The sequence below is a fragment of the Sinocyclocheilus grahami genome, unplaced genomic scaffold, assembly GCF_001515645.1.
Source record: "Sinocyclocheilus grahami isolate Dianchi unplaced genomic scaffold, SAMN03320097.WGS_v1.1 scaffold112.1, whole genome shotgun sequence".
Lineage (NCBI taxonomy): Eukaryota > Metazoa > Chordata > Actinopteri > Cypriniformes > Cyprinidae > Sinocyclocheilus > Sinocyclocheilus grahami.
In genome coordinates, this window is record NW_015505291.1 from 1,715,219 (window position 1) to 1,741,956 (window position 26,738).

Consider the following 26,738-nt stretch of genomic DNA (forward strand, 5'->3'; position numbering starts at 1 on the left):
TTGGTAACACTTTACAATAAGGTTCATTAGTTAAACATTAGTTAATGTATTAACTAACATGAACTAACCATGAGCAATACATTTGTTACTGTATTTACTAATCTACGCTAACGTTAGTTAATAAAAATACAGATGTTCATTGTTAGTTCATGTTAGTTCACAGTGCATTAACTAATGTTAACAAGATTTTAATAATGTATTAGTAAATGTTGAAATTAACATTAACAAAGATTAATAAACGCTGTATAAGTGCAGTTCATTATTAGTTCATGTTAACTAATGTAGTTAACTAATGAACCTTATTGTAAAGTGTTACCTTTTTATTTCAGTTTTAGTAATTTTAATATTTCAGCTTATTTAATTTCAGTTAGTTGCCAAAGCATTTTTCAATTTGTATTAATTTAATTTATTATTTATTATCTTATTTGTTGTTTTAATTTTCAAGGTTTTTTTAATTTTAAGGTTTTATTTGATTGATTTTATGTTTTGTTTCAGCTTTATTTCATTTAACGAAAACTATATAAACTTAGACACTGAATAAAAAAAATCTATATTTAGCAGTCATTAACAACATTTCAATATTGAAGCCTCTACCATTTCAGTAACTTTATGCCTTTTGTCTTTTTATTTTTTTATATTTCTATTTTGCTTTATTTTTATTTCAATTTTTAGTCATTTGAGTACTTAAGCTTATTTCAGCTAGTTGCCACGGTATTTTTCAATTTTTTATACATTTTATTTATTATATTTTATGATTTTATTTACTTTTTATTTTTCAAAGTTTTTTAATTTGAAGGTTTTGATTGATTTTATGTTTTGTTTCAGCTTTATTTCATTTAACGAAAGCTATATGAACTTAGACATTGAATAAAAAATTAATATTTAGTAGTCACTAACGACATCTAAACAAGCCTCTACCATTTCAGTTGTTTGCTGGTAACAGAAGTCTCTTTTTTTTCAAAGTTGGAACCTTGTAATTACGGTAATTCCTGTTGCATTATTCTTATTATTTATTTATTTAGTTTATTTTTTTTTTTTTACAGCTATTGTGATTAAAAACAATAGGTGTGAAAAGGCATTACTACCTAGCTGACCATTTGTATTTATAAATATTGTAATATTATAATTTTGGTAAATATAAATATTGTTGAAACATTTTTTTAAAGGGGTCCTATTATACTTTTTCACTTTTTGAATTTTAGTCAGTGTGTAGTGTGTATGTTTGGGCTTGAAAAAAGATCTACAACATTACAAATCTTCAAAGTCCACTCCAAAGGGAGATATTTCGTTTAAAAAAATCCCTTTTCAAGAACTACAACAAACGGCTCGTTTGGACTACAGCGTTTGTTTTCCGGGTTTTATGATGTCATAAAGCGGCCCATTAGAGTATCATTAAAATAAATCCCGCCTACAGAAATTCGAATGGTTGGGGCGAGGGCGTGGTGAGAACGCTTGGTTGAGTGCATCAGACAAGACGACGACGAAGAAGAAGTGCTGCTGTAGCGTCAGGTTTTCGCAAGTTATTACACATGCACCTGAATAATTATCTATGTTACAATTATGAAAACGTTTTTTTAAATCGCTCACAGTACAATACTGGAAAATTATGTAATCTGCAGAATTTACACTTCAATTATAAGACTTATGGTATAAATAAATTCAACTGTATAACAGTTTCACTGCAATTCATGTTATAATGTTAGAATTAAAGAACAATAAGCATAAGACATATTGCAGTTGCACTTATCTGTACATAGTAAATGCAGTTATTTTTAAGCGGTTGTTGACATTCTATCTAAAACGTGATTTAGCCAAAAAAAACAACAATAACATTACCACTCTAATATGTCTTGCAATATCCGTGCGTGCAAAGGTTCTGCACAATCCTCTTGTTCAATATTCTCTGGATCTGAATCCGGCTCAAATTGGTATGGCAATATTGACGCCATCCTTGACTATACCGGAGCAGACGGAACTCGCTGCTTTGGCAAGGGGCGGGGCAGTGCTGAAACACCGTCTAAGCTGTTCGCCAATCACAACGCACTGGGACAGCTAACCAATCACAAAACATTTCGTTTTTCGGAAGGTGGGCCTTCATCAAAGTCAGAACTAATCGAGCCGTTTGTGCCAGGCTGGGGAGAAAGGTATTGTAATAATGTAAATGATGTGAAAAAGCATGAGAGCATGTTCTAGTACACCCCCAAAACAAAATCAAGACTTTGTAAAGGAACATAATAGGACCCTTTTAAAATCCAAATGAATACAAAAACTAACCCTGTGCCGATTCAGTCACCTTGGAAAAAGGTTTTATTTTGTTCTAAAGTGCGACGTTGTTAATGTAAAAGGCTTCGTTGCTGTTTCTGCCTGCATGGCGCTTTTTAATTAGAGCGGGACACTTAAAGCACACTCCAGCGAGAGCAATTACACCTGCCTGTGCTCAGAGCGCTTGACAATACTGCTTCACTCTCCAGCTCTCACAGGCCCACACCACAGAGACTCACCACGATCAAAACGGCTTTTTAATGAGGATTTCAATCTTTCGCTGGAAAGCTGGACAGCAGAGACTGTGTAATGAGAGCAAAAATGCTGTTTTTTGTTGTTTAGATGCACTTCAGAATCTCGTGGGGCAGCAGAACGCCAGATACGGGATCATCAGGATCTTTAATGCACTTCAGGAGACCAGTGCCAACAGACACCTTCTCTACGTAAGTCACCCAGCGCTCTGGGACTGACCGTTAACCTTGCTCCAGTTTATTTATATCTCAGGCTTTCACTTTCAGTCAGCGGATGTTCTCGTTTCTGCTTTCTGTTGAAATACTCTCATGACACGACAGATTTACATCTTTCACAGGGAAAGTGGCAGGAATGAACCTGAATGGAGTGTCACTCAAGCTGTTTTTTTAACCCTCAAATAAAGGGTTTTTAAAGTGCCCCTATTATGGGTAATGAAAAGTTCATATTTTGGTTTGTGGGAGTCCCCAACAACAGGTTGACAAGCATGCAAGGCCAAAAAACACTTTCATTGTCTTGCAATATGCATTAATTTTTACCTTACTTGCTCAAGGACTCCCAAACGATTCGCTCAACGATTAATTTTTCCAAACCCCTCCTTTGCGTGACGCTAATCTGCGGTGATTGGTCCGATTGGTCTCATTTTCATTTCATAATGCCTGCAATGCCTGATAAAGCAGCGTTTGTGAGCGCAGTGCTGCTTTGTGTACAGCGTTTCCAGAGAAACCGCTATTTTTACAGCTACAAAAGTGGCACCTAGTGGCAACGAATGAATTTGCATTTTCATTCAGACCAAAGCGAAAAGACCAACAAGTGGGTGGGCAATATGCTAATGTTTCATGTTGACATCAACATGAAACGGCTTGGGATTCGTTTTAAAAACGACTCGTTTCAATGATTCAGAGTCGACTCTTTCTTTTGAGAGACAATAACTTTATACACGGTGCACTTTCAGATTTAAAACTTTGCAGGATGCTTTCATTCACTTAGAGCTGTGTTACACGCTGCATGAAAGGTCATTTTCAAAAATCCATAATAGGGGCACTTTAAGCCATGAACCAAACCAACACTACAAACTTGATAAAGTATTTGAAAATTGGGAAACAAAACAGAAAGATACTAAATACAAGACCTCAATTACTTTAGTATACCTCAATTCTTTTATCCCATGTGGCATTAAAATATATTTAAACGTATATTATATTAATATTTAGCGATATATTTTATATGTATTTTTTATGTTATTTGTTAAATGTATTATTATATCTCTATATATTCTATTATTTATTTAAATATTTTATTTACATTTATTTTAATAACATTTAATATATTTTAGGACAATTCTGAACAACATATACATATATCATGTTCTGAATTGTCCTGAAATATATTAAATATGTTTTTGAATTATTTTTTATTATTAATTTTTTCAAATATGCAAGGACACTCAGTTATGTGTTTTTATGTTTCATTAAAATAAAATTTTGCTATGGAGAAAATTAAAGGGACGTTAACTTGTGGAAGCCAGCTGTTTTATTCTAATTGACTGTGAATATGCCACATTTTTAAGCTACATTTTAAACTAAATTAAATTAAAATTGGTTTTAAAATATATAGCTTTAACATAGATGCCTAATTTTGCTATGATCCAGTTTTCCAGGCTCATAGTTTTACGTGATAATACTGTAGTACCATCTAAAGGTGAAACGATGATTATACACTGAGTGTGCATGAAGTTTTCTCTGTTTCTCCTCAGATCTTGTTGGAGATGCTGCTTAAAGAACTCTATCCCGAGCTGAGCGTGGAGGCCGTACAGGCCTGAACATCCTCACGTCACATCAGAGGCTCAGGATGTGTTTCTCTAATGTGCTGGATGGCTGTTTTTGGTGTTATTTATTTTTTTTGTTCTGTTGTTTTATTTCTAAAACACTTGACTGACTCTGTAGTGCTGGATCTGGGAAGCGTCATGAATATGTTTGTGTTTTAATCCGTTGATGTGTTTCTCTCTGGTGAGATTTGGAGGAACGGACCACATCCACTGCCAGCTGTCATCTTCAGCTTTTCTTTCTCTCTTTTGTTTTCTTCTAGGGGGTTTTGCTGTGTAATGTGAAGAACAGTGGAATGAGTGTTACACATCTGTAAAAAGAAGAACCCAGACCTCTGTAAACTCCCTACATATTATTGTGACCATTATGAAAGCTTTTAATCGTGCAATATGTCATGTACAGTTATTGTGAAGGTTCTGTTTGTGATATTATTATTAATATTGTTATTATTATAGAATTTTATTTTTACCAAAATAGACTAGAGCATTTATAAGCAATAAAATGCAGAAGAAGATTTGCCATGTGTTGTGTCTTTAATATAATGTGATATTAAATGTATACATTAAAATGCAATTCATATTTTAAACTTTAATACAATTTCTTATAGTTTCAGTTGTTTTCATTTCATAGCTTTTCTTAGTTTCAATAGTTTTTCGTTTACAGTTTCTTAGTTTCAATATTGATTTATTTGACTTATTCAGTTTGCTTATATCTCAGGTAGGTGTAATTATACCTGTAGAAATTTCAAATAAAACATAAAAAGTAATTAATATCTTCTTTCTTTATTCATCAAAAATATCTAGTTGTTTTATGTCTGTAAAGATTTCAAAGACAACAATCTAAAAAAGTATTTCATATCTTTAATATTTCATATCAACTTTATATAGTTTTACAGTTTCAATCACAATTATTGATTAATTAATTCATTCTAGTTAGAAATCCCTAGTTAGTGTAATTATATAACATTTTGAAAGAAAAAACATTCATTTATTATTGATTTATTCTTCAAAATTATCTAGTTTGTGTAATTATATCTGTAAATATTTCAGACAAAAATATGAAGTATTTCATATCTTGAACTTTTATGTTTATTTATTTATTCATTAATTCTTCAAAAATATTTAGTATGTGTAATTATACCTGTAAATATTTCAAAAATCCCAAAAAGTAGTCATATACAGTAGTTATGACGTACAGAGAAAAAATATCGTTTATTCAAATGTGTATTGTTAAAATGGAATATTATAAATTTTTTAAAGTTTGTTGAAAATAATGTTTTTTTTTAATGTAAACTCGTATATTTAAGATGTAAGCAAAATTTCTCAAAATATTCTTGAATATAAAGATTACATTTCTTAGAAGCTGGCGCTTGCATTTTCAACTGCATTTTTAAAAAGATTTTCCTTTGCATCGTTCTTAAATGGCACTGAAGTAATACTAAACATTTTAATTCATCAGCATCCTAAAAAAGCAAAGAAAAAAAAAAACCTGAGTCAGATATACAGTTGTGCTCATAGGTTTACATACGCCTTGTAGAATGTGCAAAATGTTAATAATTGAAACAAAATAAGAGGGATCATGCAAATTGCATGTTATTTTTTGTTTGGTACTGTCCTGAATAAGCTATTTCTTGTAACAGATGTTGACATGCACTCCACAAGATAAAATAATAAATGAGTTGTGCTCATAGGTTTACATACGCCTTGTAGAATGTGCAAAATGTTAATAATTGAAACAAAATAAGAGGGATCATGAAAATTGCATGTTATTTTTTGTTTGGTACTGTCCTGAATAAGCTATTTCTTGTAACAGATGTTGACATGCACTCCACAAGATAAAATAATAAATTAATTTATAAAAATGACCACATTCAAAAGTTTTCATACCCTTGAATCTTAGTACTTTGTCGTTTCCTGGATGACCACGACTGTTTTTATATTTTGTGATAGTTGTTCATGAGTCCCTTGTTGGTCCTGAGCAGTTCAACTGCCTGCTGTTCTTCAGAAAAATCCCGCAGCTCCTGTACATTCTTTGGTTTTCCAGCATCTTTTGCATATTTGAACCCTTTCCAACAGTGACTATGATTTTGAGATCCATATTTTCACACCGAGGACAACTGAGGGACTCATATATAACTATTATATAAGGTGAAATCATTTACTGATGCTCAAGAAGGCAACACAGTGCATTAAGAGACAGGGGGTGTAAACTTTTGAACAAGATGATATGTACATTTTTCTTTTTTTTTGTTTAAAGATCATCTGCACTTAAGAAGCTACATAAATACTTAAATGTTTCCCAGAAGACAAAATAAGTACAATTTACCCTGATCATCCGATTCAAAAAGTTTACACCACCCAGCTCTTAATGCGCTGTGTTGCCTTCTTGAGCATCAGTAAATGTTTTCACCTTATATAATAGGTATGTATGAGTCCCCCAATTGTCCTTCTTGTGAAAAGATGGATCTCAAAAGCATACAGTCACTGTTGGAAAGGGTTCAAATATGCAGAAGATGCTGGAAAACCAAAGAATGTGCCGGAGCTGGAGGATTTTTCTGAAGAACAGCAGGCAGTTGAACTGCTCAGGACCAACAAGGGACTCGTGAACAACTATCACAAAACAGAAAGACAGTTTTGGATCATCCATGAAATGACACGCAGTATTAAGATAAAAAACTTTTGAATGGGGTCATTTTTTATAAATTCAGTTATTATTTTGTCTTGTGGAGAATATATAAACATCTGTTAAGTGAAATAGCTTATTCAAGATAGTATTAAATAAAAAATAACATGCCATTTTCATGATCCCTCTTATTTTGTTAAAATGATTAACATTTTCCATATTCTGCAAGGGATATGTAAACTTATGAGCACAACTGTATATCCATCAATTTCAGTGATGAGATTAAATGAGTGATTGCTGTTGCATGTGTGATTTATATCCTGCCGTGCACCACGTCCATTTGGAGCTCCTTGCAGATCTCTGGATCGATCCTGGCAGCCTGATGGAGGAAAAACGAGAAATCAAACTTAGATACCACTGGACCTCCAAATGTTACCCGCATCTTCTATTTTGCAAGTCCCAAACTTTTCCCACATTGCTTCTCAGTAGCAGTGCTTTTTACAGGTTCAATGTCAGAACTGGCATTATAATGGTAAGGTGGTCAACAGTACCTGTGTGAAGTAGCTCTTCACTCTGTCTCTGTTCTTCAGGACGCCTCGGCCCAGCTGAAGGCAGCGTGCGTAGTAAAACATGGCTATAGCGATGCCCTTCCTGATGTACTCCTCCAGACAGTCCGTGTGCCGTGCTATGGCACTGATGTCCTCGTATCCGGACACTCTGAGAGTCAAAACATACCCGTTTTTACCACAGAAAACAGAACGGTGTTCTTACCGGTTTCTGCAGGATGCGCTGTACCTCTCTCCCAGGGCGGCTGCTCTGGAGTAGAGCTTCCTGTGGTAGTAGCAGGCCGTCAGGTGACCCTGAGCGTAGACGTTTCCTCTCTCTGCCGCCTCCTTCAGGCAGAACAGGGCAGCGTCGGGGTCCTTCTGCACGCCGTGACCGTACAGATACATGACGCCCAGAGCGCCCTGAGACTCCAGACTGCCGTTACCACACGCCTCCGAGTGCCACGAGAACGCCTGCGGTACATCAACACATGACCAGACTGACTGAAGACAGAGACATTTAACACCAGTGCATTAGATTAGATCTCTGTTTCTCTGACTGATGATGATAATGATGATTTAAAGGGATAGTTCATCCAAAAAGGAAATTCTGTCATCATTTACTCACCCTCAAGTTGTTCCAAACCTGTATGACTTTCTTTGTTTTGTTGAACATAAAAGATAATTTGAAGAATGTTGGTAACATAAGTTGATTGTCCCCATTGACTTCCATGCTATATCTGTCTGTCTGTCTATCTGTCTATCTATCTATCTATCTATCTATCTATCTATCTATCTATCTATCTATCTATCTAGCTAACTATCTATCTAGCTATCTGTCTATCTGTCTATCTATCTGTCTGTCTGTCTATCTGTCTGTCTGTCTGTCTGTCTGTCTATCTGTCTATCTATCTATCTATCTATCTAGCTGTCTGTGTCTGTCTGTCTGTCTGTCTATCTGTCTGTCTGTCTGTCTATCTGTCTGTCTGTCTGTCTGTCTGTCTGTCTGTCTATCTATCTGTCTGTCTGTCTGTCTGTCTGTCTGTCTGTCTGTCTATCGTTCTATCAATCAATCAATCAATCAATCAATCTATCTATCTATCTATCTATCATCTATATATCTATCTATCTGTCTATCTGTCTGTCTGTCTGTCTGTCTGTCTGTCTGTCTTTCTATCAATCTATCTATCTGTCTATCCGTCCGCCAATCCATCCATCCGTCCATCCATATCCCATAATATGGAAGTCAATGGGGTCCATCAAGTGTTTGGTTAGTTACACAAAGTCTTCAAAATATATTTTATGTTCAACAGAAGAGAGAAACTCATACTCAAACTCAACTTGAGGGTGGGAAATTATGAAATTTTTGGGTGAACTATCAATTTCAGAAACAAGAATATATTTGAAGATTTTTTTTCTTGAAAGATGCATTATTGGACAGTAATGGTCATTGGCAGTTGTTTTAAAAGTGCTTTAGAAATAAGTTTGTATTTGTAATGACAGTAGGTCAAAAGTGGATTTGAGGGACCATGTGACACTAAAGACTGGAGTAATGATGTTGAAAATTCAGCTTTGCATCTCAGGAATAAATTACATTTGCAAAAATATTCAAAGATAAAACAGAGATTTTAAATTGTAATATTATTTGACAACATTAATGTTTTTACTGTATGTTTGGTCAAATAAATGCAGCCTTGGTGAGAATAAGAGAATAATAACTTCTTTTAAAAACATTTAAAAACCGTGAAATTATTTAAAATGTATTAATGGCAGTTTATAAAATATGCCATGCTTACTAAAGGATTGATCTATTAAAAATAAATGATAAAAAAGGAAAGAAAAAAAGATGTAGCTCATGCTCTAGTTAGCATTAGATATTTTGGTCTGTGTTATGAATTTTTCCTAACAATATGTTGCTTTTGTTAAGTCAACACTACAAGACAGAAAAGTAGGAAGAAAAAGTTTCTTCACTTAATTTTAAATAAGTTATTATAATTTTACTCTAAATATTATATTTATTATAATTCATATGTATTATTAATTTATTATAATTATTTAAATGTATTATAAAACATTTGTTTGTGTAGAAATTTAGTCATAGTGTCATTTTATAGGCCAACTTGGATGGCTAATTATGGGCTCCCTCAGGAATTTGCTATGGGTTTTTGTTTGGTGTATGAGTAGAATAAGGTCTGTGGTTAGCATTACTTAACTTCACATTCACATTTTTTTTTACAACATAAATTATACAAAGTCATACATCAAATGTGAACTCTGAAGCTGCTGTGTGCGTTTAAAAATATTTAAAAATTGCCATATGAGGACTATTGTGGTTCAGATTCATCAAGCTAAAAACTTGTGTGTTTCTGTTTATCTAGAAGCTTGTTAGCAACTGTTCGAACAAAACATGAACCAGAATTTCCCAGAGGAACCCAATGTTAATTCTCTTCTACATTCCAGCAGCTCTACAGGTCAGTGCTTCAGCTAATGATGCATGATGGTTGTGAGTGATATCAGGACCTTTCTGAGGTCCAGAGTCTCCGGTCTGCAGTAAAACATGCCCAGAGACGACTGCGCTTTCACACTAGCATTCGGGTTTCCATCATCAGCTGCCAGGAGCCAAAGCCTGCCATAGAAACGTTCATCAGAAGTGCTTCACATTTTTATGCACAGATTTCTTGACATTATATGTGTCATTTTATAGGCCAACTTGGATGGCTAATTATGGGCTCCCTCAGGAATTTGCAATGGGTTTTTGTTTGGTGTATGAGCAGAATAAGGTCTGTGGTTAGCATTACTTAACTTCACATTCACATTTTTTTTTACAACATAAATTATACAAAGTCATACATCAAATGTGAACTCTGAAGCTGCTGTGTGCGTTTAAAAATATTAAAAAATTGCCATATGAGGACTATTGTGGTTCAGATTCATCAAGCTAAAAACTTGTGTGTTTCTGTTTATCTAGAAGCTTGTTAGCAACTGTTCGAACAAAACATGAACCAGAATTTCCCAGAGGAACCCAATGTTAATTCTCTTCTACATTCCAGCAGCTCTACAGGTCAGTGCTTCAGCTGATGATGCATGATGGTTGTGAGTGATATCAGGACCTTTCTGAGGTCCAGAGTCTCCGGTCTGCAGTAAAACATGCCCAGAGACGACTGCGCTTTCACACTAGCGTTCGGGTTTCCATCATCAGCTGCCAGGAGCCAAAGCCTGCCATAGAAACGTTCATCAGAAGTGCTTCACATTTTTATGCACAGACATTATATTTCGCTGTGCTTGTTTCTCACCGCTCTGCTTCAGCTCTGGATGCCTCGACACCAAAACCCTCCAGATACGACCGGCCCAGGTTATACAGTGCTGCGTATTTGATACAGCCCACTTCAGACGAATCCCAGAATGCAACTGTTCTCATATACTCAATTGCCTTGCTCTGTTAAAGGGTTTCATAAGAAAAAAAATCAGTGCTGCTTTTACAATGAGATATTGGTAACTCTAACATTAACAATGAACATTAATTCTGCAGCATTTATTAATCTTAGTAAACGTTAATTTCAACATTTACTAATACAATTTTAAGATCACTGTATCTGCTATTAATGAATGCACTGTGAACATTTTCTATTAACTTTAAACATGAACAGGTAAGTAAATCCTGTAAAAATATATTGCTCGTTGTTCATGTTAGGTAATGCATTAATGTTAACAAATGAGATCTTCTTGTTTCTGTTACTGAGATATTAATAGTATAATAAAGGAAATCTGAGCCGCTTTTGCAGACATTTTTAGAAATTTGTAACAGCCGAAAAGCTTATTTTTTTAAATGTTGCATTATATGTTATTAATGATGATCTATTAACTGTATATGTGTGAGATATCATAATAACAGCAATATGGTCCTCACAAGGTCTTCTTTGGTTCCAAGGCCATCGTAATATATGACAGCCAGCTGATACAGAGCTCGAGGATCTTCATCTTTAATGCCATCAAAGATGATCTCTGCTGCTGCGTAGCGGCCCTGCAGAACACCAGATTATTCCTGAGATGTGTAACTACTATGTAATGCAGTAATGCTGAAAGCAAATTCTTACGTGATTCTGTCTTTGCATAATGAAACAGAATAATTGAGAGAGGCATCAGTCACCTCCTCATAGTGTAACTGTCCCAGGAGGAAGACGGCTTGTGAATCTCCTCTTTCTGCTTTCTCTTTAAGCAGAATCACTGTCTTCTCCACCGACCCACCAGTAGTCTCTGCTTTAAAAAAAAAAAAAAAAAGTGTATATTTATGACCCTGGACCACAAAACCAGTCTTAAGAGTTAATTTTTCAAAATTGAGATTAATACATCATCTGAACGCTAAGTAAATAAGCTTTCCATTGATGTATGGTTTGTTAGGATAGGACAATATTTGGTCGAGATACAACTATTTGATCATCTGGAATCTGAGGGTGCAAAAAAATCAAAATATTGAGAAAATCGCCTTTAAAGTTGTCCAAATGAAGTTCTTAGCAATGCATATTACCAATCAAAAATTAAGTTTTGATATATTTACGGTAGGACATTTACAAAATATCTTCATAGAACATAATCTTTACTTAATATCCTAATGATTTTTTGGCATTAAAGAAAAATGGATAATTTTGACCCATACAATGTATTTTTGGCTATTGCTACAAATATACCCGTGTGACTTAAGACTGGTTTTGTGCTCCAGAGTCACACACACACACACACACAGGTTTGTTTTTATGGTTTATGGGGAATCTCCATAGGCATAATGGTTTTTATACTGTACAGACCGTATTTTCTATTGCTCTACACCAACCCTACACCTAAACCTACCCCTCACAGGAAACTTTCTGCATTTATAGATTTTCAAGAAACTCATTCAGAATTATTTATAAGCCTTTTGAATTACGGGGACACTGGAAATGTCCTCATAAATCACCTTCTCGTTGTAATACCTGTCATACCCATGTTATTATACAAATGTGTGTCCTCATAAACCACATAAACATGCACACACACACACACACACATATATATACATACATATGATATATATATAAAAAGAAATGCAATGACATGTTTCTACTGTTATGGAATGTGCATCTCTGATCACCTGACTGCATTGACTCTTCTCTAATATCTTGATAAATCTGGTTTATTTCACTGAGAAGCTTTGAGGTTCTGGTTTTCTCCGTGGAGTCCATTTCCCTCGACAAACAGAATCACTAAATCACTGCTTAGTTACAAACACAATTCCCTTTAACAGTCAGCAGCACTTTAATAAATGACATATTCCGACGGATTGTGGTTTTCTCTGTCTATAAATGATTGCAAATAAAACGCGTTTTTGACAATGTCGAAAAAGAAATAAAGCGCCATTACAACAAATGTTACCATGACAACCTCTGATGACCTCACACTTGTACTTTTCATTCCACGGTTTTTTAAATTACATAATAATATAACAATAAATTACATAAATATGAAATAATATAAGGTTCGAGAATAAAACCTAATTTTTCTCCCCGTCGCCTAATTTGGGAAAAAATAACAGTCTGTATATAACTTCTTACTTTCATTTTATAAGATACGTTTTATTTTATATAGTTATTTATTGTGTAAACTATAATACAATTTGAGATATTTCAGAACTGTGCATAGTACGTTTAAATACTATGTAAACGTAAATACAATTATTTGTCATAGAGTTTTGGCTCTGATTACAAAATAAGAGTCCGAGAAACGTTGAAAAACGTTTTGAGAAACGCTCCGTCTGCGTTGCCGTAGTGACCCTCATGGCACAACACGGAAATGAGAATTTCAAAACACTAATCCGGCAGAATCTTCATTAATCGTGTGGGTTTAGTGTCGTGTCTGTTCAAAATGACGGTTGAATGAGAAATCAGAAAGCAGGCTGGACAGTTGCCAGTGTTTGTGGTGTTTTATGAGTGTTATTGATCTTCATCATGAAGCTGAGTTCATCAGTATTTGCTTTATTGTGTCTCATATGTGAGCTTGTGTCAATCGCTCTTTTCCTGAGAGGATTCTTCCCTGTTCCTGTCAAATCATCCCTTTCAGACAAGAGCAAAGAGACTGATTTTCCTGCAGAGCCACAGACGGGTAAACACACGCAGAATTATTAAGCGTTATGTTGATGGTGATGATTTTATAGTGAGGTATTAAGGCTAAATTATTTTATAAAATATTTTATTTCTGATTTTTTAGATAATTATTTTGTAGTTTATGTGTTTCAAAATAACTTTTGTGAAAGTAAAATGTCAAAATATGCTTGAAATAATGTACCGTTGTCATTCTGCATAACAGATATATTTATGTAAAAATGAAGCAACATACTTATTCTGACCTGTACATAAAATATTAAAATATATAAAAGAAGACATGATTACAGTAAATGTAATTTAATTTGAAATGATTAATAACTTCTTGCAGACAAATGGGTAAAACCTAGTGGTTTGTAGGATAGTGGCAAAGATGGGTAAAGATTTAAAAGTACAATTTATTTGTATTTGGGCTCTTTTAATGTCATCTAATGATTCTTGTTCTAAATATACCTGACAAGATTTGTTTGGTATATGTACTGTACTGTTGTTGCACTGAATGACATGAGTGTCTTCTGTAAATCAGTGTAAAAATGTATGCAAGTCATTATTTTTTGCTCAGAAAAAACCCCCAAAAACATTAAACAGGACACATTGCAATTTAAAGAAAAACTTTTATTGTTTTTATGCTTGAAAACCACTTTTCGTCTTTGAACCATATAAAGAAAACGTTTTTGAATTTTTATCATATGTTAATGTTTTTATTGTATTTGTTATACTTGTATTTTTTTGAATTGTTTTTGCCATGAACAGCATGCCATGAAGATGCTGACATGGCATTAAATAAAAATCTACTACTACTACTTGAACCATATAAATATGTAGGCAGTATTTCATTGTATACCTTTTGTACTTTTATTTATATGTATCCCCAATTTTATGCAAAATAGCTAAATATAACCAATGCCTCAGTCTGTTTTATTCTGGATGTCCAAATCCGAATGAAATGCCCCATGGCTCAGTGAACTGGGAGTATTTGGATGAGGATGCTATAGACAGAAATGACTCGACCGTTTGTTGATGGCTTCTATTGTGTTTATTAACTCATGCTGTAGCTCGAACCATATGTCGATCAGAATCATTGATTCGTGTGTGAGATGTTCGAGGGTCTCAGTGATATTTGTACAGGCATATCATGACAAAAAGGCAGAATCCATAGTTCTGCATCTGCTAAGAGTAAATAAATCCTGTAAACAAGTATCATCAAATTGAGATTTTTTTAAATAGTAGCTTTATGTGTGTATATGTAAGCCAGTAAAGTTGGATATTCATATAATGCTATATTAATTTAATGTTAGATAACTGTTAGATAACATATCCGCTAGATAACTCTCTAAAGAACACCAGATTTGTGCCTTTAGTAGTTTAAGAATGTCATGGGACTTATTTGTGGAAAGTGCCAGGAGGGACTTTATTTAGAAAGCATGTGTGGTCTCCGGAAAGCCTGATGTTTACAGCAACACCTTCATCCTTCATAGAGTCATGTAGTCGCCTCTCTGTATTGGTTGACCTCTCCACAGAGCACAATTCACTCGAGACTCAAGGTTTATCTCACTAACAAGCCCTTTTTCAGTCCCGGTCTTGCTCTGCTTTTGTTGTTTTCTTTGTTTTGGACTGGTTCATTGGAACAGGGGATGTGTGTAGTCAGAGATCAGTCCGTTTTTTTGGTCTTCGTGGTACTTCTGAACCCTTTTACCTTGATTACCGTTTTTTCTTCTGTTCAGTAACGCATGATGTTACCGTGTCAGTACTGTGATATTGTAAGGTGTAAAGGGTGAAATGCAAAGACACCCTCAGACAGCCTGTGATGAAAGTGCCATGAACCTGTTATATTCAGGGCTGTTATAATGAACTAAAACTAAAAGCACAAAAAATATTGTCATTACTTGAGAAAAATACATTTTAACTGAAATAAAATGTAAATGTATTTTAAAATGTATTTTAATAATAAAAGTAAATTATTTTTATATATATATATATATATATATATATCTCAGCTAGATGCCAAGCCAACATTTGTCATTTTCATTTATTTTAATTGATTTATATTAAATCACTAAAATGGAAAATTAAATAAAAATGTATAAAACTATATAGACATAAAAAACTAATTATTTGTAATAAAAATAACAAACACACACAACAAAATATAAAAATAAATTCACATTATTAATAAAAACTACTGTATGAAAGTATGTTAATGATATTAAATTAACACTGTATACACTCTAAATAAGGTGCAAATGTGTTCTGCCACATTGACAGCTTTTGTACCTTTTTTTTCTGAGTGTTCAGTAGACCTTTTTAAATGAATTTCAACCAGACAGCATGTTTGTTTCTGTTATCAAAGTCATATTTTCCTGCCCCGAATTAAACAAATATGATTGCATTGAAACAGGATCAAAACGGCATGCTTTGTGGAGTGCGTGTGTGCGTGCGTGTGTGCGTGCGTGCGAGTGAGTGTGTGAGTGTGTGTGTGTGTGTGTGTGAGAATGGCCCAGCATCATCTTTGCCACTGTAAGAACATGAGCCAGACCACTGGTTGCTGTAGAGACGCTCTTGCCATTGATTTTGAGTCATTGTTGCTGCTGCTGATGTCATAACGGAGGGTGTGACATCCTGGTGAATCGAGCTGTCAATCAAACGTCTGGGTCACAGTGAGCAGTTCTATCATCTCTTCTGTGATGAGTTTCAATGACTTTATACTGAAATCAAATGCGACAGAGGGCCAACATGTACTTATTACATGTCTTTTGAGTACACAAGACCATCATTTCCCAGAATTCTCCCTGAATTCCTCCTCGACTTTGAAATAAAGATGCTTCATGTTAAAATATTTTGTATTGACAGTGCTTGGTTGATTTTGAGCATAATAAGAAAATGTAGCTGTGAAAAATGACGCTATGTTGCTGCTGTGCTGATTTTAGGCAGTTTCATGTAAATATTCAGATTTTTTTGCTGAGATATTGCCTCACTTTTTCTTTGATGTCTTCACCAGCTGCTGCGTTGAAGTGCTTCCGGAGAGCAGCGTAATGTTGAATACCCATAATTCCATTTGGTGCTTTTGTGTCTTACCAGTTTGAGTAGCATATGAGCCAATTTTCTGAAGACAGACCTGTTTTTTTTCTTTTAGTTTTCTCTCTATTTTATTTTTGAAGGTTTTATTCTATTTTTATTTTTTGTAATTTTATTATGTGCTTTTGTCGTTTTTATTAGTTATATTTTTATTTCGCTTTTACTTTTTATTTCCATATACGTAATATTAGTGCTTAAAAAGACTAATTTTCACTTAAGGTTATGTTTTTCTGCTTTTATTATATTGTATTTTATTTCAGCTTTTTTTTTATTTAGTTAACTGTTGGCAAGACAATGGCATAACAATGGCAATAACAACTCATTTTAAAAACTGGAAAAAAAGACCATAGTATAGACGACACTGGACAAAGGAAACGAGGTACAGACAACACTTTAAATGCTGAACTAAACGAGGGTAATTAACGGGAGACCTCCTTGGCCTTCTTTGTTTCCGTTGTTGAACGCCGCGCACAAATGACGTCGCTGTCGACCGGCTTACCGTCACTTCCTAGTACACACTGTCGGTGCGAATGCAACCCTTTAAATAGTACTGGGAAATAGTTCACGCAAAATCATCCCAGTACTTTAGTACTGTACATTTAGTTCTGGAACTAAAGCGGTGCGAAAGCCCCTAATGATGACGCCGGACAAAGGAAATAAGGAACAGACCACACTTTAAATACTGAAGTAAACGAGGGTAATTAATGGGACACACCTGAATCAAATGACTAATCAAAACGAGAGGGAGAAACTGGGTTACAGGGAGCTCATGGGGAGAAAAACACAACAAAACAGGAACACCAGTCTGACATACAGTATATATTGTGAAACTATTTACATGCATATATTTATATTCATATAATTTATATTATATATATATATATATATATATATATATATATTTAATATAAAAAACATAACATATTTTTCTTATATATATACATGCATGTGTGTGTATTTATATATACATAATAAATATACACAGCACACACACATATATTATGTAAACAAACACTTTTATATTGGATGCAGTTAATCGCGTTTAATTGTTTGACAGCACTAGATTTAATACAAGTTTTGAAAACAGTGTTAGTTAAATGAAGGTATAAAGCATTAAAAATGTAATTAACATTTTAAAACGTAATCAAATGATCATTCATTCACAAGGAGACATGTAGAACATGCATCCAAAATTTGCCACATTCCACATTATACTGTAAATTACATTTTTCTGTCTGAATTCTGTGATTGCGTCTGTGTTTTCTGCATTGTGCAAACCCTATGCCTTACACCAGACCAGCAAACACCTTTCAAAATGAGTATTTCCACCAAGTGCATTATAAAACCCTGCTGGAATCCTGAGTTTGTGTGTGTGTTTGTCGTTTTCCTAAAGATATAGGTTTTCTTCTGATGGTCAGGCACCTTTAGGTCCTGTTTTTGCAGTTTGACTGAAGATTTTGAAAGGTTTTGTTTCTGTAAATAGAGAAACTTTTCTTATTTTCCTTCACAGATAAGCTTTCGGCTCGCAGGGTTTTAATGCTGCAAAGAAAAATGCTGCTTCTGTCCTACTTTTCATGTCTCCAGTCATCAGGATTGACACATTAAAAGGTGGGATGTATTTCCAAACTGCAAATCAGCCTGTCTGGAAGCGGTATTCGCCAATCACCGTCACAGAAAGAGTGTTAAACAAAAGCGACCAACTCTGAAAGTTAGAAAAGAAAAATGCAGAAGAGAAATCTTGTGTCTGCTGTCATGTGAAGCGCGGATGGCCTCAGGGTGTTCAGCGAGTGTTTTTTAAGCTGCTCTCTTACAGTTGTCGGAAGATGCTGAGATAACGCACCCAGGGCGTGTTGTTAACGTCAGATTTAATCAGTTCTGCTGACTACTTCCTGTTGCCCATGGTGCAGAAGTGATATACTGTTATTTTTTGTGCTGATTTGTCTTTAAGAATCATTTGTAGCTCTTCTGTTGATTTGAACTATTTTTATCTTTGTGCATCCAAAAAAGAAAAGGAAAAAAAAAGAGTCTCAAAAGTGTTGCTTTTTCATTTGTGTTTGCCTGAGAACGTTTTTTACTTGCGTGTCAAAAATGCAAATGTTTAAACTTGGTGGGCGGAGTCTACAGTTTGAACGAATGCAGGACCTGTTTCTATTGGTCTGTTTTCACTGGATTGACAGGACTTTTTCTTTTCTGTTGTGTGGGAGAGCGAAAAAGAAGCAAAACTCTTTGGCATTGTTAGGTTTTTGAATGCTTTCGATCACAAACGTCTGCAAGCAAAACCTTTTGAGACTCAACCAAAAAAAAACACTTTGACGGAAAAAAATAATTGGTGTTTATGTTGGCAAAACTTTGTTTGGATGCACAGTAATAACATAAAAATAACTTATTTTTATAACCGGTTGGACTGTTCAATTTATTTGTGATGGGTGAAAATATAAAATATTAAATGATAATAATCTTGGATTTTCCTCTCTCCATATGTAAATGTGTTACTAAAGGGGTGATGATAATGCATGATTAATTTTTTTAATTTTTGTTTTGTTTTTGGTGTCTGTATGAACTTTATTGTTTGAGATCAGTGTGTCTAATATATTTGGCAAAGTTTGTTATTGGCATTTAAGCTTCAGTGTTTCACCTCTGATAATATGACTGATAATATTCTGCATTTATATTATGCTGTTATTAGTGAATGTCTCAGGCATTCAAATCAGTCTGCATCCTCAAAACATCAGATTACAGACTTCATTAGATGTGTTTGATTGTTTGTTGAACTCTGGGGTATAAAAGGTGGAGAAAACATTAGATTTAGATTAGTGTTCTTTACATTTTTATAAATGGTATATGATTGTTGTGGTATTCCGGGTGGTTGCTAGATGTTTTTTTCTTTTTAATAAGCTATATTATAAACTTGTGTATAAGTTTCACAACTTCTTTAGGCACACAGTTCAGCTGAGTTTATTATGAAATAGTTGAATCACTTAGTATGTTTAAAGGCTCACAAATGAATATTGAGTTTCAAAACGCGCCCAGCAGTTTCCTCTCTTGTGAGTCTCCATTTAGCAGATGTGCTGCTGCTGCTGCTGTAACTGTATGAAGAAACTTTAGGGCTTTTTTCTGGCAGAAATGCTCTTTCCGTTCAGCAGAGCCACTGGCATCCTCTATGGCTGTGAATGCTTCTAGTAGCAGCAGTTAGCAAGCTTACAAATTTAAGCCTTTCCTGGTGCCAGAATCTCTAATGCGGCATAAAACTACTGCAGAGGGGAGCCAGAATCCTCTAATTGCTCATGTTTCACTACAAATGTGACAAGAGTAAAGCAATTAGCCTGTGATTTCTGAAAAGCTCAGAGTCTGGTAAGTGAAGGAGGTTCTGTGAGATCTACTGATGGAGCAACGAGAGGAAGGACAGAATAGCTGCGAGAATCCATGTTGTAAATGAACGTTGAGCCATATTCTGTTTATATTTATATATTTATATAATCATTAAGGTGTAATGTGTATGCAATGTTTCAAATATTCACAGTATTTTATGATGTAAATATCTCTGTTATTTTAATGAGAATGTATTTGTCCATTAGTTTCTTATTGATTCAAGGTTACGACTGATGTTTTAACAGCGTCTTTGAATTGCACTGTAGTGTGACTTTGAATTCAAATGTTTGAACCGGAGTTTGATTCATGCAAACAGGAAAATTTAAAGCAAGTTGCTTTGAAACAATCTATATAAAAATAAAGGTGACTGGCAATTAATGCATTTGCTTGCTGCATCATTCAAAACTGTTCATAGCATGTTTTATACTGTACAGTGCTGGAACTAACAAATATTTTGTACAGTGACAGTAAGATTATCATTTTGACTGAAATTTATGCTTTTATCCTTCAAGGACCCATTCAATTATAAAGACATATTAATAAAGACATTTATAATGTTACAAAAGATTGCTATTTCAAATAAATGCTGTTCTTTTGAAACTTTTTAATTCATTCAAAAGTCCTGAAAAAAATATTGCATGGTTTCCACAAAAATATTATTCAGCATTAATAATAAGAAATGTTTCTTGAGCAGCAAATCAGCATATTAGTATGATTTCTGAAGGATCATGTGACACTGAAGACTGGAGTAATGATGCTGAAAATTCAGCTTTGATCACAGAAATAAATTGCATTTTAAAATGTATTCGAATAGAAAATGGTTACTTTAAATTGTAATAATATTTCACAATATTACTATTTTTACTGTATTTTTAATCAAATAAATGGAGCCTTGGTGAGCGTAAGGGACTTCTTTCAAAACCTTATAACCATGTCTATATAATACTGTACATCAAACTATTATATTTTAAAAAAGCAATATGGTAGAGACAGATGGAGTGATGGAAACACGTAAAAAACACCTGTTTTGGCACTTGTCTACTAATAAGACAGAGATCTAGTGATGTTTATGATGACACCTGTTTTTTTTCCCCTCTCAGCTCTGTGTTAATTGTCTGGGAGAAGCACATTACGCTAGATGACAGTAATTGTGTTGTGTACACTAACAGACACGCAATCAATACCCTTATTATAATCTACACCGCAAATAGGAGGGGTGGTCTCGTAGTGTGTGTGTGTGTGTGTGTGTGTGTTGTTTTCATCATTAGATGATGTTGTTCCTGAGAGATGAGGATCTGGGTGAGGGAATTATGTTTGGGTTTTCCATGAGGGTAAGGGAAAGGTTTCATGTTGTGTTTTTCTCTGCGTGAGACTACAAAGAGTTTGCAAATTTGTGGTTCTGTTCTCAGAATAGCTAATGATTTATCTGGCCTATTTTAGCGTCTCTGGTCACTTACATTCAGATTCACACTTTTTTATAACCAGACTGTGTAAATATGAGACTTTATGAGCTGAGAAATATTATAAGCACACCAAAAACAACAGGCTTTTTCTTGTCAAAAATGTCTGTTTTTTCCCCCATAAAGCTTTATTTCTTGTGTACTCTGCCTTTTTTTTTTATATCAGCTGTCAAAACTGTAGTAATATCAAATTGTATTGTTTACAAGACATAAATGGAGCAGTTTTATAGGGGCTATATTCTGCTTGTTTCTTCCCTGAAGTGAATTTCTAATGTTTTAAAGGAATAGTTCACCAAAAAATGAAAATATGCCGAAAGTTTACTCACCCTCAGCCCATGAAAGATACAGATGAGTTTGTTTCTTAATCAGAACAGATTTGGAGAAATGTAGCATTACATCACTTGCTCACCAATCGATCCTCTGCAGTGAATGCGTGCCGTCAGAATGAGAGTCCAAACCAAACATCACAATAATCCATAAGTAATCCACACCACTCCAGTCCATCAATTAATGTCTTGTGAAGCAAGATCCATCAAGACGTATATAAATTAAAACTGACACTTCTGGCCAAAATACCACTCCATAATCTATAACAACACTTCCTCCGAAGAAAAGTCCATCTCCTGATGTCCTCTCACATCAGATTCCACCAACATATTTATATTTATATACTGTTTTGTCCTGTTTTCACTCTCCTGATTCTGATTAAATCAATATTATGTATAGAAGACTCACATTTTTGGGTGAACTTTCCTTTGTAGGCCTCTTTGGACAGTAAAGATATTTTATGGTTTCTTAAAAAGCAATATTTGTGTTCTCTCATATGTCCGGCATCAGGCTCTGACCACCGGAAGCATCCCGGGCTTCATAGACGTGGTGATGAACCTGAACTCTCCAGCTCTGCTGGAGGACAATCTCATCTGGCAGGCCAAGAGTGCTGGCAAACGGATCATCTTCTACGGCGACGACACTTGGGTTCGACTCTTCCCCAAACACTTCATGGAGCATGACGGCACTACCTCATTTTTTGTGTCTGACTACACAGAGGTGAGATGATTTGAACTCAAAGTTGTTTGACTCTTTCCATTGTTCTGTAAATTTTCCCAGGTGAAATCAAGTAATGTCAATAGGATTTATCAAGACCAGGAAACTCATGTGAGGGCAAAAGATTTTCCACACAGATTTCGTAACAGGTTCTTCATGTATCTCTACGCTTTTGACAACAGACAATGGAAATTTTGCTGAAATGTGACTGCACCTTTATTTGAGATCAGAACGTTATATTAGTAGCTTGCTTTCAATTAATGCTCTTCCTGAAGTGAGGAGAAAGTTTTGAATTCTTAACCCCATAAAGCCTGAAATTTGAAATAATAGTCATTTTTTAATTTTAACGTTTATTGAAACGTTATACAAAATCTAATAAATGAATCAATAATCTACAAAGAAAAAGTTTAGATTTGTGTGGTGTTGTTTTTTTTTGAGCATCATAGTTGATGCATCAGACTTTTATGGCTCATATAGTATGATGAAAGAATATGGAGCTTATATGTGACCCTGGACTACAAAACCAGTCATAAGGGTACATTTTTTGAAATTGAGAATTATACATCATCTGAAAGCTGAATAAATAAGCTTTCCATTGATGTATGGTTTGTTAGGATAGGACGCAGTGATGCAAAAGAATCCAAATACTGAGAAAATCACCTTTAAAGTTATTCAAATGAAGTTCATAGCAATGCATATTACTAATCAAAAATTACGTTTTGATATATTTACGTTAGGAAATTTACAGAATATCTTCATGGAACATGATATTTACTTAATATCCTAATGATTTTTGGCATAAAAAAATAGATAATTTTGACCCATACAATGTTTTATTGGCTATTGCTACAAATATACCTGTGTGACTTAAGACTGGTTTTGTGGTCCAGGGTCACATATGAGGAAAAAAAACCCCACCTTGATTTTATTCAGATGCCCAAACTGAGTAATATATGCAGTTCAGTGCAGATGCTGCTATTTATAAAACCAAAAAGTAAGTTGAGATTCTCACAGCTTGTAAACCAATGAGATCTTTATAAGAGCATAGCAGACTATTTTCATAAAATACATATAAATATCATTTTTCACTCTATATCTCCAATAATATGTCTTAGTGGGATGATATTTAAATGCTTAGTTTTATGACCCAGAGCTAGTCTGAAGTTTCAAAACATATCATGCAATGCAATGCATGACTGACAGATGAACAAATAAACATTCCTCAAAAAGCCTGACAATCATACAGTATTTGATGTTCACATCTAAACATGCTTTTTCTAAAAAAAAAAAAAGAAAGACGTCTGGATAATCAAGTAAATCTGAGTTGCTTAAGTCCAGTAAGTGTTCATCTTGAAATATTACTAACAAAATCAAAGTCATTCTTATGTTTACTTTATAAAAGATTTCACAGCAAAAAGACACGTGAACTATCAATCAGATGACAGAAGGCATGTAGTAGATTGTGTTCAACAGGTTTTGATCAGTTTTGATCATCTTGATCATTTAGAGGCCTTAGAAATTTGCATATCAAATATGAGACCGGGTTAAAGTTACATTGGTTACTTAGTACAATAACATCAACAACACGGACAGTTTGATTCTTCATGACCTCTTGAAGCTTATTTATGTCCTGAGTCTTAAAGAGTCTTCATTTCTTCGCACCCTCTCTCGGATTTTAATATCTCCGTCTCGTTCTGTCAGGTGGACAATAACGTGACACGTCATCTGGACGGCACTCTGAAGCGAGATGACTGGGAGATTCTGATTCTGCATTATCTGGGTCTGGACCACATCGGACACATCAGCGGCCCCCACGGCTCTCTGATAGGACCCAAACTCATGGAGATGGACGACATCATCAAGAAGATACATGCCTCGCTCATATCAAAGGTGTGGTGTTGTTTTACTAAACCTTTGCTCTTGACCTGTCCTGAAGAAGCACTTTATGAAGCAGTCTGGTCCCACGGATCTACTCGCCATTCATTATAGTGCATGTTTGAGTGTTTCTCTGAGAACCTTCAGGGCTTTTTTGAAACCGTTGATATTTGCCTTCCTGATCTTTCATTTAGTGGAATCATATATCAAGTTCTTCTCCTCCGCAGTTTTATCTGTGGCCAGTCTTGAAGTGTTTACTCTTTTTTTTTTTTTTTTTTAGGGCCGGTTGCCAAGTACGCCATCTTTACTGTGGCCAGTCTTGAAGTGTTTTCTCTTTTTTTTTTTTTTTTTAGTGCCGTTTGCCAAGTCTGCCATCTTTATTACGATTGCTCATACTGAGGGTTATTGATTTGAACAAACCCCTGACACTAAGTATTAAACTTCAGTGTGCAACTGAAGCATTTTTGTTCTAGACATGAATGATCCCTTAAATCGTGTGCGTTTACTTTACTAGGTGATCAGATGCACCGTTTTCACCTGCTGCATGATTAAACAGGTGAAAATATCCCACAGACATGCATTGAATATCATAGGAGACCAAAATATTGTAGGTTATGGGTGCACTCTTTTTACTTGAGCCTAGCAACCACATAGTAACAGCCTAGCAACTGCACAGAACAGCCTAGATTTAGGACGTCTTCTGCAGGAGCAGCAACACTATTTTTTTCCCAGCCTGTCAGAGTGAGGCTCATTTTTCTCTCTCAGTTTTCACCTGAAAAGTCTCCTCTCACTGTACGTTTAAGGACTAAGCAGTTCTTCTACATTCTGACCCAAATACAGATCTATTCCCAGCGGACCGTTTGCCTGGTTTCAGCCACAGCTATTATAGTAAACGAAAACTGAAACTATTAAAAACATTCTTGTTCATTCACATACATGTTCACATAAAGCTGAAATAAAATGGAAATATTAGATAAAAAACAAACTAAATGAAAATTAGAAGGCAACTAACTGAAATCTGAAGCACTAAAATCACTGTAAATTAATAAAAATGTTCCAGACACATCAGTTACTCTCATTTCTGTCATAAAAGTTCAATAATTAGGCGTAAAGCATCATTTTGTCCAAGACATCTTCTGTATCTCTCTTCAGGAAGTTTACTTTCTGTCAGTGACTCCGCTCTGGGTAATTACGTAATTATGTAATTATGCACGTTGCGCTATTTCGCTGTGTGTCATTGGCCCTGACTGAATTAGCATTAGCCTGCTCATGCAGCCCACAGCATCCGTTTGGCAGAACATTCTGTTGCTCTTAAAGTCGTTTTTTGACTTTGCACTGCATCCAAACAAATGAAACTTTTAAATGTTTTAAATGTAATTACACTGCTCTGCATCATATCTACTGAATGCAATTCAATTCTTGTTTCTTACTAATTTTCTGTTGCTGATTCCAAAAATAGTGTCCGTTTTGTTCGAGCATGTCACACTTTCTTATAAAATGATGCATTTCATAGCATTTTTGCGTTCCACGATTTGAAAGGTGAGATCCTTTGCAGATTTTAAATTCAATTACACATTTTGAATACTTCTTTTAAGGGCCTAAAATTACCACTCACATCAAATTTCCCTGCAGAATGTTTCCCTGCAGTTTTCTGCCAAAATAAAAGCTCTAAAGCTCTAGCTCTATAAGAAGTTCTATAAAAGCTCCACTTTACAGTTCAATAATATTACCATGCTATTTCTTCGTTTTAGTTTCCCCTTTTTATTCTGCCTGTTTTTAATAAAAGAATTCGCATACAGTTGGTAAATTTTCTCAAGTCACTGGCCATTGGCAGGTATGGCAAAATTTTAGTTTTAGGCCCAGCTGCTTTTTGTCATTTAAACCGAAAATTATGTTTTTGTATTTTATAAGTACATTAAAATTGATACATATATATATTCTATTTTTCACAGGTGCTGTGTTATCTCCCAAATTGCATGGAAAATGAATTTAGTCATTTCTAAAATGGGCAACCTCCAATAACCGGTGCTTCACGCTGATTCGTGCATTTAATATGAATTACATTTGCTGCAACCTACAAATGTTTTCACAAACACTCATTTTATTTATTTTTTGCACGGGAATTTCAATGAAATCGAGGAACGCTTCACTAGCAATAATGTCTCTAACAGAAATGCACCCACTTTTTTCCGTCACGGGGCCTAAACACGCCTCTTGATTGGTGACATCTGTATAACCAGCTGCGTCCTACTTTAGCACCCCGCAGGCCTGCTGCCCATT

The 26,738-nt window shown here is 34.7% G+C and overlaps 3 protein-coding genes across 3 annotated transcripts in view; 2 read left to right on the plus strand and 1 right to left on the minus strand.

The window, feature by feature from the left end:
• The first annotated feature begins 2,294 nt into the window (after positions 1-2,294).
• LOC107589125 (sorting nexin-25-like) lies at positions 2,295-4,853 on the plus strand. Its single transcript, XM_016277478.1, has 2 exons — positions 2,295-2,705; positions 4,268-4,853. Exons 1-2 carry the CDS (start codon positions 2,523-2,525, stop codon positions 4,331-4,333), a joined length of 249 nt encoding a protein of 82 aa, XP_016132964.1. The 5' UTR covers positions 2,295-2,522; the 3' UTR covers positions 4,334-4,853.
• Positions 4,854-7,255: 2,402 nt separating this feature from the next.
• Positions 7,256-12,720, minus strand: LOC107589124 (LRP2-binding protein-like). The gene is made up of 8 exons (XM_016277477.1): positions 12,630-12,720; positions 11,652-11,761; positions 11,412-11,525; positions 10,798-10,940; positions 10,615-10,720; positions 7,755-7,978; positions 7,511-7,676; positions 7,256-7,338 (listed from the first exon to the last, which is right to left on the minus strand). Exons 1-8 carry the CDS (start codon positions 12,718-12,720, stop codon positions 7,273-7,275), a joined length of 1,020 nt encoding a protein of 339 aa, XP_016132963.1. The 3' UTR covers positions 7,256-7,272.
• Positions 12,721-13,328: 608 nt separating this feature from the next.
• pigg (phosphatidylinositol glycan anchor biosynthesis class G (EMM blood group)) overlaps positions 13,329-26,738 on the plus strand; it is a 136,261-nt gene continuing 122,851 nt past the window's right edge. The window contains exons 1-4 of the mRNA XM_016277489.1: positions 13,329-13,636; positions 14,526-14,647; positions 22,377-22,586; positions 24,285-24,473. Coding sequence (XP_016132975.1) covers positions 13,483-13,636; positions 14,526-14,647; positions 22,377-22,586; positions 24,285-24,473 — 675 coding nt within the window. The 5' untranslated portion in view covers positions 13,329-13,482. The remainder of the gene's footprint in view (positions 13,637-14,525; positions 14,648-22,376; positions 22,587-24,284; positions 24,474-26,738) is intronic.